Here is a 10882-nt window from a genome sequence, read left to right on the forward strand (position 1 = left end):
CTCTCTTTCTATTTCATCCCTACTGACCGCCAGAGGCGGCGCTCAAAGCACTGGAATGACGAATGCCAACTCAGTCACGAGGAATCCAGAGACCAGCCTGACTGAGAAGCCTCTGCAGGGCGCAGGACCACCGCAGTGCATGCCGAGGCACAGCGGCCAGCCTGGAGAACCTGGAAAAGGTGCCAGGCGTCGTCCAGATGGCGACAGCACATAGCTCGTCCAGGGCCACCCCCTTCAGGGCGACCCAAGACGTGGACACCGCCCTGGTGGAGCGGCAACGCACACCCTCGGACAGAGGCCGGCCTGCGGCCCGGAATGGCGAACAGTGTCCACAACCCAGTGGAACAGGCGCCGCCTGGAGAGAACAAAGCCCGTACTGGGGCCTCCGTAGACCACTGGCTGGCCAGATGTCGGCGCATCTGCATAATAATACATTTTATTTCAAAGCGCCTTTCAGGGAACTCAAGGACACTTTACAAAGTTAAAACAACAATGAGAGGAACAATAATAATAATAAATAAATAAAATCATAGGTAACAACACAGCAAATGATGTCGGTAAGGAGCTGAGAATAGTAGGAGAAAACTAAGTGGAGGATGCAGATCTGAACAGATGGGTTTTAAGTCTGGACTTGAAGAGGGGCAGAGAGTTCAGATTACGGAGGTCCGGGGGGAGAGACTTCCAGAGCGGCTGAAGGCCCCGCCCCCCATGGTGCTGAGGCGGGCAGGGGGGGCACGGTGAGGTGGATGGAGGAGGAGGATCTGAGGGAGCTGGAGTGGAGATGTGGAGGAGGTCACACAGATATGGGGGGGCAGGTTATTGATGACCTTAAAAGTGAACAGAAGAATTTTGAAATGAATTCTAAGCTTGACCAGGAGCCAGTGCAGTGCTGGAGGACGGGGGTGATGTGGTGGTGAGAAGGGGTCTTTGAGATGATTCGAGCAGCTGAATTCTGGACCAGTTGAAGTTTATGGAGTGATTTCTGTGGGAGGCCGAAAAGGAGAGCATTACAATAGTCGATACGGGAGGTTAGGAGGCTGTGGACGAGGATGGAGGCAGCGTGAGGAGTGAGGGAGGGACGGAGGTGATTGATACTGCGGAGGTGAAAGTAAGCGGACCGAGTGATGCAATTTATGTGGGACTGGAAGGAGAGAGTGCTGTCCAGGATGACACCCAGACTCTTGACCTGAGGGGGAGGGGGACCGAGGAGCTGTCGATGGGGAGAGAAAAACTGTCAACTTTAGCAAGTGTGGATTTAGTGCCAACCAGGAGGATTTCAGTTTTATTGCTGTTTAATTGGAGGAAGTTTGCAGTGAACCAAGACTTAATGTCAGAAAGGCAGGAGATGAGGGAGGGGGGTGAGAGGGGGTGGGAGGGGGGTGGGAGCATGGAATTGGGTTTGAAGGAGAGGTAGAGCTGGGTGTCGTCCGCGAAGCAGTGGAACTGAATATTGAATTTGTGAAAAATACTGCCAAGGGGGAGGAGGTAGATGATGAAGAGGAGGGGCCCCAGGACTGAGCCCTGGGGGACACCTGTGGTGACTGGGGAGAGGTCTGATTTAAATGACTGAAGCTGAATGAACTGAGTGCGGCCTTTGAGATATGAGTGAAACCAGCTGAGGGGTGTGTGGGTGATGCCCATGGAGGAGGATGGGGTGTGAGATGGTGTCGAAGGCCGCACTCAGATCGAGGAGGATGAGGATGGAGAGTGAACCAGAATCAGCTGCCATGAGGAGGTCATGGGTGATTTTAAGGAGTGCTGTTTCTGTGCTGTGACGGGGGCGAAATCCAGATTGAAAGGGCTCATAAAGATTATTGAGGGTGGGGTGAGAATGGAGTTGGCTGGCGACTACTTTTTCCAGAATTTTAGAAATGAAAGGTCAGTGAGAAATGGGGCGGAGGTTATTAAAATTGTTGGGATCTGAACCGAATTTCTTTAGCGTGGGGGTAACAGATGCTGTTTTAAATGAAGAAGGAACAATACCAGAGGAGAGTGAGGAATGGATGATGGTGCATATGAGAGGGAGGAGAGAGGGGAGGCAGGATCTGACCAGGGATGTGGGGAGGGGATCCAGCTGGCAGGTGGAGGGCTTTGATTTTAGGATTATATCAGCAATGTCGGGGGGACTGGGGAGATGAAAACTGGAAAAATAGTGAGAGTGGAGAAGAGGGGGTGATGGGGAGGGAGATGGTCCGATCGAGCAAAGATTCTGATGGATATTGCTGATTTTGCGATTGAAAAACTGCATTATAGAGTGACAGGAGTCAGTGGATTAGAGATGGGGTGGGAGGGAGTTTGATGGCTGGGTAATTTTGTTAAACAGAGAGAAGAGTGTTTTTGAGTTTCCATCGTTGGCGATGATGAGGCTGGAGTAATAGCTGCTTTTGGCTTGAGTTATGGAGTCCTTGTAGAGAAGAAGATGGTTATTGTACATGTCCTTGTGGATAGTAAGACCAGATTTTTTATGAAGACGCTCGAGTTGACGACCCCCGGCTTTCATCTCTCAGAGCTCAGGGGTAAGGTAAGGTAAGGTACTTTATTGGTCATTATACAGTGAATGTACAACGAAATTTTGTTCTCTGCATTTAACCCATCCATCGATGCCACTGAGGCATTCCGTATGGAGCAGTGGGCAGCTGCGGGGAGCCATCTCCAGATGTGGACTCAGGTTAATGGTCAGAATCACCTGACTGGAGGATTGACCTATGGTGCATGTTATCGGTTGACGGGGGAAACCATTCAGACACGGGGAGGAACATGCAAACTCCACACAGAAAGGCCCGCACGGTCCGGGGATTGAACCTGGGACCTTCTTGCTGTGAGGCAAGAGCGCTAACCACTCAGCCACCTTGCTGCCCGGGGTGAACCGGGGGCAGAGGAGGAGGAAGAGACCTGACGGGTTTTGACCGGGGCGAGAGAGTTAAGAATGTCCTGAAGGCTGTTGTTGTAGAGGGAGACCAGTTCTTCAGGGCTGGAGAGGGAGTCCGGGATAGAGACAGAACGAAGGCTGGTGGAAAGAGTGTTAATGTCCTTTATATTCCGAAAAGAGATGAGACGGGGGGCTTGATGATGGAGAGGGAGAGTGTGGCGCTGAAGGTGAGGTAACAAGAAGTTCATCGGCAGTGAAGTTGGAGGGAGCGAGGCCAGAACAGCAGATTAAGTCCAGAAAATGTCCTTTTTTGTGGGTTGGGAAATTGGTGAATTGAGCAAAATCAAAGCTCTCCAGACATGACAAAAAGTCTTTGGTGAGGGGGAGATTAGTATTGTCTATATGTATATTGAAGTCACCTAGCAGGATGACGTTAGGGGACAAGGTGGACAGGTGGGTGAGGAGGGGGGAGAGCTCATCTAAAAAGTTACAGTTTGGCTTGGGGGGGGCGGTAGACGGTGGCGATTAAAATGGGAGCGGGACCAGGCAACTTAAAAGCCAGACATTCAAATGAGGTAAGTGGGGGCACGGACACGGGAGAACTTTCCACTTCTCGCGGTGAAGTATCGCGATACCACCCCCGCGTCCGTTGCCACGGGGACGGCAGACATAAACAAAGCCAGGCGGAGTAGATTCGTTAAGTTGAGTGTAAACATTAGGCTGTTGCCAAGTTTCAGTTAAGCAGAGAAAGTCCAGCTTATGGTCGGTGAGGATGTCCTGGATGAGAGGTCCCTTGCGTCGTGAGTGAGCGGATGTTTAGCAGACCGATGTTGACTGTAGTGTCGTGCCTGACAGCCGAGTTAGCCGACCGAGCTAAGCCGGCTAACGCGCTGTGATCGACAGTCCGGCTGGTAGTTTTGAGACGACGGCGAGAAGTGGACCAGAAGGATTTTATGGCTGTAGAGTCGTCGTGATGGAAGTGCCTGCATAGCAGCCATGCAGCGTCCCAGAGTTCTAGCCGGGCACAGGAGCCCCGGCCGGCCCCCCAGGTCGTCCGACGGGGGGCCACATAGTGAGTCACAGAGGTCGGCTGTCCGCAGCCCCGACAGCGTTCTAGGAAGGAAGCGGCGGTCGCAGCGTGATGGCCGCCCGGGTCAGATACCACCGGAGACATGCGGGGAGAATAGACAGAGCGTGCTGCTCCGCCACACGCTACGCCGTGGTAACGGCCAGCAGGAACGTCGTCCTGCGCAACACCCGCTGCAGCCCCGTCGCTGCAGCCCCGTCGCTGCCCTGGGCACAGGGAGGCTGACACAGGCGGGCGCCCGTGGGGCTCTAGGGGGGCGAGCTTCAAAGCCCCCCTGAGGGAACCGACGCCGGAGTGTGGCCCCAAATCGCGCCGCCCGCAACCCATGTATTTCGGGCAGATACCGCCGCCACATACACCCTCAGGGTGAACGGGGACCGGGCTCGGTCCAAAAGGACTGCAGAAGTCCAGGACCACGGGGACCGGGCAGAGCACCGGGTCCTCCCCATGGCCGCTGCACCACCGTGCCACAAATCTCCACCTACTACCATACAGCCGCCTGGCAGATGGTGCCCTGGCATTCAGGGTGGTCCACCTGACAGGCTCCAAACAGCTGCTCAGCAGCGAGTCGGGCCCCTCAGACGCCAGGACAAGACAGCGATAGCGAGGGCGGGGGTGCCCCACCGGCCTCCGAGCTGAAACAGCAGAACCCTCCCGCTGAGAAAGCGCCACGGCCCGCTGTGGAACAACCTGTGGAGCAGAGGAAACCAAGCTCACACCGCAGAAAGTGGGTCACCTCTGTAAGCCACCGCAAACGCACAGCTCCCCTATGGAGGCACCACACCCCTGGTGGGGGAGTCCAACAGGAGAGGGCGCCGGCCAGCGCCGCGAGGCCCCTGCAGGTAGACAATCTGCAGGCTGGCCAAACAGGTCGCCGACCACCACAGTCGGGTCCGTAGAAAGCCTGGGGAAGGGTCATCACCAGCTACAGGCTCCGGGCCGACACCAAGAGCACGGCTCAGTAGGACAAGCCGGGCCAGTGCGAGAAGCTGAGGGAAGGGGGCGTACGCCACCTGCACAGCCAATGCAACATCACCATACCAGCAAAGTAGCAGAGCCACATCCGGGAGAGGGAGCGGTCGCATGGCGACCACAACTCCCATCCGTCCTACAAGACACCACCTGCTGGAAGCCAACACTCACCACGTGGGGATCACCACCGCGGGGTCCAATGCAGGGGAAGCAGCACATGCGGCTTACAACCCACGGCTAACCAACGCTAGCCATGCCGCCGTAACGAGGATCGTGAGGAGCGCATGAATAGTACACTGTCCAGGAGGGGAAATGGCTGCCCAACAGCCCCCGCCTCCATCAGCCCCCATAGCAGTGCCACCCACCAGAGCGGGGGGTGCAAAGCAAATCACCGGCTAGCCGCTCAGACAGCCATCCCCAGGCGGAGTGCCCAGCGGCCTCCTGCTCTGTCTGCCGGCCTCACAGTGCCACCCGCCACACAACAGGGCGACACAACGGCAATGCGATAAGCCGGGGGAGGGTGGTGTACACCGCCCACACGGCGGACGCCGTACTACCAGGCCCCTGAAAGCCAACCTGGGGCGTGCTGGAGAGAGGGGACAGCAGCCCAGCGGCACCCTCGTCGCCGTGCCATCGGAGCAGAACCAGGCCAGAAGAACAGCAGCATAGAAAAGCCGAGGGAGGAGGCTCGTGTCACCTGCACAGACAACCCTCAATCACCGGCCAGAAAGCCGGCCGAGGCACATCCAGAAGAGGGACGGCTGCCCTCGGCAGCCCCCTCTTCCATCAGCCGCCACCAATCCCACCGCCAGGGGCGGGGGAGGGGGTACAATAGTGATGCAGTAAGCTGAAGGAAGGGGGGCACACCCCGCCTGCACAGCAAACGCCAACCACCGGCCAGGGTCCCAGCGAAGGCCCCGTCCAGGAGAGGGAACGGCCACCCAGCAGCATCCTCCTTCAACAGCCTCTATAGTGGAACCACCTGACAGAAGCGGGGAGTGCACCGTGCACCAGCAAAATCAACGGAACAGTCATGCGGTAAGCTGCGGAAAGGGGGCGCAAGCATCCAGCACAGCAAACGCAGAACAGCAGACCATCCAGGAAGGGAGCCCAAGGGCTCCCTCCCCCCTCTGCCACAGCGCTTACCCAACAACCAGGGCGGGCGCGAGCAACAGGCCAGAACAACGGTGGTGCAATAAGCTGAGGGACGCTATAGCTGGCCCTACATCGGCGTATGCTCCAGGCCGACCTCAGCCGCGCCATACATGGCTGCCAGAGTCCAACCCCCCAACCCTCAGCGGGGTGGGGGCGGGGGGCTGGCCACCCCCAGCAGCAGAAGAGACCTGCACCAGCCCAGTAGTCTGCCGAGCATAGGGCATGTAGCCACAGCCCATGCACGGGTCGTCGGACCGCGAATCCCTGAGATGAACAGGACCACGGCAACTGGGACAGCGGTCGTGGCCCCTGTGGGGGGCCCCACAGGTAACACCCCTGTGAGAGCCACCACGTCCCGTCTGCGGAGGTTGAGTTGAGGGAAGGGGCGCACGCCACCTGCACAACCAAACCAGACACCATCCACGAGCAACAGAGAGAGCGGCCACCAGGCGGACGATCGCCCCGCTGCTCCCGCCGTGCAAGGTGCTGCCGCCGCCGCCGCGGTTGGCGAGGAAGCACGGCAGGGAGCTCAAATGCAGCTTTACAACAGTCAGAAGCAAAGTATCACACCAACCAGACCGCCGCACACTTCCTGAAGCCAGGCGAAAGACACGAGTAGCGTCCCTGAGCCCCAGCAACACCGACCACACTACAACGGCCGCGGTCGTCAACAAACCCGGGGGGAGAGACCCGCAACCCCCCACCAGTCAGGAAGAGCAGTAGATTCAGCAACCTCACCTTCTGCCCGGAGGTTATGAACGAATCTCTGACTGCAGGCAGCGCTGCCTCAGCGCTGCAGAGCAGGTGAACGGGACCGCAACACGTCACAGCCTTTGGAGGGCATCGGCAGCTCCGACCTACATGGTCACAAGGCTCCCAGCGACGGTGCGTCATGATGCCACACAGGCATGTCCCGCAATCCACAATGTGTACGAACTGTACGCGAGAAGAAGCTCGGAGCCGATTCCAGGTCAGGGAACCGGTATTTATACGGTTCCGGGGTTATCCGGGTAGTCACGAGTGACGTTTGTTGGTATACATACTCGAACTGCGCATGCGCGAAGGGAACATTCCAGTGCTTTAAGCATCGCCTCTGGCGGTCAGTAGGGATGAAATAGAAACGGTATCGGGTTGATGATGAGCGTATTTATTGTTCTAAAGCATTAGAAAAACATTAACAGCGCGTGTCTGCATTGACGTGACTCGAACTCTTTGATTTATTGATTTATGCTGATTTAGAACAATAACTACGCTCATCATCAGCCTGATACCATTTTTGTTAGGACCTCTTCGGTGCCCTGATTAATGCCTGAGGCAAAAACGATTTTAAAATTGAAACATTTTAAACCTTCTTTGATTGAAAGACCAATACTTTTCGTAATGTCAAATTAAAAATTGGATCACGTATGACTCATTTTAACAGCGATTAATGACGAGAGCAAAGACCACAACACATATGAGCGCAACATATGCAACAAACACATTTACAATATACACATATGCAGAAAATGCATGTGCAGCATCTATATATGCATCAAACACATATGCAGCAAACACATATGCAACATATATATATAGGAGTGTAACGGTATTTGTATTCGTCGGCACACACAATCACACGACGAATACACCAGTGAGTAAAAAAAAAAAAAAAATTCCAACCTTAGATGGCGGTAATGAGCCTAGAAGCTGCCGGCAACCATCATTATCACAGAAGAAGAAGAAGTAGAACAAGCAGGTCCAAACATGAACAAATGAAGAAGAAAGTACAAGCGGAATGAGAGCTGCAGCGTGTGGCGGAGCGGATTAAACGGGAGAGTATTTGTTCCGTGCGTTCCCTCATACGGAGTGACGTGTGACGTGTCAGTAAACGGGAAGCAGCACAGTCAAAAAACCAGCAGAGAACGCCACGGTGGTGGAAAAACACTTTTTAATACAAAACCCCGACATAAAAACCATTGGAGAGGCGAGATGGAACCAAATCGCGCAATAGCGAGTTGTATAAAGAGCTCTATAGCAGAATACGAGCGATCGCCGGCTGGTGTTATGGATTAACTGGTTCCCGTGTTAACGAATGACAGCGGAGGTCTGTGTAAACACATGCTGATAACAGCAGTTGTTAAAGTAAGACTCACAAAAGACTTTAAACGTATACACTCACTGTAACTGTTGATAACCGACGTTCGCCAGAACGACTAGATGTTTCAGTCATTATTGGTCACAAGTTAACACGGGCACCAGTTAATTCGAAACATCGGCATGCGGCGCAGAGCTCACACCGAGACGTGCTGCTCCGCACGGCGGTGCTGCGGTCAGGGGAGCAGCCGCTCCTTCAGCAGCAGATCATGGAGATTTTGGGACATTATTAGAGCAGATATCAGCAGATAAAAACTGTCTGCTTGGCGCTGATGACTGCTGCTGCTGAGAGGAAGACCTGAAGGTTCCTCGTGAGACTTTGTGCGCATGGATGCTTTGTATGCTGTACATGAATACACTCGCGTTTAATACTATTGTTTACAATCGGATTGAAAAAACACCATGTAAACTGGGCCAATAATGTGTCGCATGGGAAAGCTTGGGAAAAATGTTCTGGTACATTTGTGAGCTTTTTTTACTTTTTCCCCACTGTACCGAAAAACGTACCGAACCGTGACCCTTACACCGAGGTACGTACCGTACCGTGGCTTTTGTGTACCGTTACACCCCTATATATATATGCAGCAGACACACATGCACCATAAACATATACATAAAGCAACAACACTTGGCAAAAACATTAATCCCATAGACATCAGCCAAGTACACATAGCAACAGCATAGACCAACAACATCGACACATAGCACAAGTGCTGTTTTTTGACACAAATGGAACCCCGTAGGCTGACACCACCTTGTGACCAGCAGATCTTTTCACCAACACACTTTGATCAGAGGGTTCTGGCTCCACCTCGCCTGGTAAAGCAGCCCCCCCACTCCTCATCCACATTGGATTTGGAGCTGGGCTCAGTCTGGACAGGAGCCCATAGAAACCTCCTGCAGGGGGCGTCGGTTCCTCCTCTGACTGACAGGTACTTCAGCCAATCAGCGCTTCAAAACAAATACGTCATCAAAATGTGTTAGCTTCTCTAAGGGTTAGCATTAGCTCATTAGCTCTAGCTTCTCTCAGGGCTAGCATTAGCTCATTAGCTCTAGCTTCTCTCAGGGTTAGCATTAGCTCATTAGCTCTAGCTTCTCTAAGGGTTAGCATTAGCTCATTAGCTCTAGCTTCTCTCAGGGCTAGCATTAGCTCATTAGCTCTAGCTTCTCTCAGGGCTAGCATTAGCTCATTAGCTCTAGCTTCTCTAAGGGTTAGCATTAGCTCATTAGCTCTAGCTTCTCTAAGGGTTAGCATTAGCTCATTAGCTCTAGCTTCTCTAAGGGTTAGCATTAGCTCATTAGCTCTAGCTTCTCTAAGGGTTAGCATTAGCTCATTAGCTCTAGCTTCTCTAAGGGTTAGCACTAGCTCATTAGCTCTAGCTTCTCTAAGGGTTAGCATTAGCTCATTAGCTCTAGCTTCTCTAAGGGTTAGCATTAGCTCATGAGCTCTAGCTTCTCTAAGGGCTAGCATTAGCTCATTAGCTCTAGCTTCTCTAAGGGCTAGCATTAGCTCATTAGCTCTAGCTTCTCTAAGGGCTAGCATTAGCTCATTAGCTCTAGCTTCTCTACACTCAAAGACAGGCGAAAGCGTCTTTTCCTGTCAGACCCTCTCCAGGCCAGACTCTGGCTGTTGCTGGATTGTTGTAATTCTTGGTATTTTGACGAGAACTTTACTGATTGCAGCTTTCAGACGACAGTTAAAGTTCAATCCGTCATCTCCGATACGCGCAGCGATAGCGTCAGAATTTAGCCGCCGGAATTCGCCAAAAAACTTTGGAAACAAAAAGCGGCAACGCTGATTGGCTCGGCTGTTCACGACCGAGTGAAATCCCCTTTATGGGCTCCGACCAGACTGAGACCAGCTCCAGAATCCAAACGATGAGTGGGCGGGGCTGGGTTACCAGGCTCCACCTCCTCCACCGGGTTCTCCAGGTTCTCCAGAACCCTGAAGGTTCTGCTCTGAACCCTCACAGGAACGAGGACAGAGAGGAGGACAGACAAGAGGACGAACAGGAGGAGAGACAAGACAGCAGTTAGGAGGACAAACAGGAGGATGGACAGGGGGACAGGAAGGAAGACAGAGAGGACAGACATTAGGAGAGACAAGAGGACAAACGGATGGACACACAAGAAGACAGACGGTAGGACACAGAGGAGGAGGAGGAGGGACAGGGGACCGGGTACCTGCTCGGGGCCCTGGAAGCAGATCCGGCACTGGGGGGTCCGCAGGCTGCTGGCGGTGCTGCTGCGGGACACGGAGTCCCGGCCGGGCGGCGCGCGGGGCTCCCGGTCCTCCCGGTCCTCGAAGGCCAGGCTCCGCGGCCGCGGCTCGCTGCCGTAGTACTCCTCCTCATCGTCCCGGCCGCGGCGGGCGAAGGGCGGCCAGCCGCAGCCGCCCGCCCCCGGACCCGGACCCGGACCCGGAGCCGGAGCCCGCATGCTCTCCGGGTCGGAACCGGACCGGCTCGAACCGGATCGCATAAACACCAGAACCTTCAGTTCGTTGAAGAACATGCGGATCCGGTACTTGTACATGTTGAGACAGAGAGAGTCCCGCGGAACCGCGGACCGGGTCCTGACCGGACTACTCAGCCCAGAGGGCCATGTTTATGAACGGTGTGGTGTGTGTGGTGTGTGTGTGTGTGTGTGTGTGTGTGTGTGTG

General features: G+C 54.4%; 1 protein-coding gene across 1 annotated transcript in view; it reads right to left on the reverse strand.

The window, feature by feature from the left end:
* The window catches only part of LOC115408459 (E3 ubiquitin-protein ligase MARCH9-like), a 26323-nt gene extending 15508 nt beyond the window's left edge, over positions 1-10815 (reverse strand). Inside the window, exon 1 of the mRNA XM_030119239.1 lies at positions 10404-10815. Within this exon, the coding sequence (XP_029975099.1) occupies positions 10404-10754 (351 nt within the window). The 5' untranslated portion in view covers positions 10755-10815. The remainder of the gene's footprint in view (positions 1-10403) is intronic.
* Between the last annotated feature and the right edge of the window lie 67 nt (positions 10816-10882).

The sequence above is a fragment of the Salarias fasciatus genome, chromosome 20 (assembly GCF_902148845.1).
Source record: "Salarias fasciatus chromosome 20, fSalaFa1.1, whole genome shotgun sequence".
NCBI classification, from domain to species: Eukaryota; Metazoa; Chordata; class Actinopteri; order Blenniiformes; family Blenniidae; genus Salarias; species Salarias fasciatus.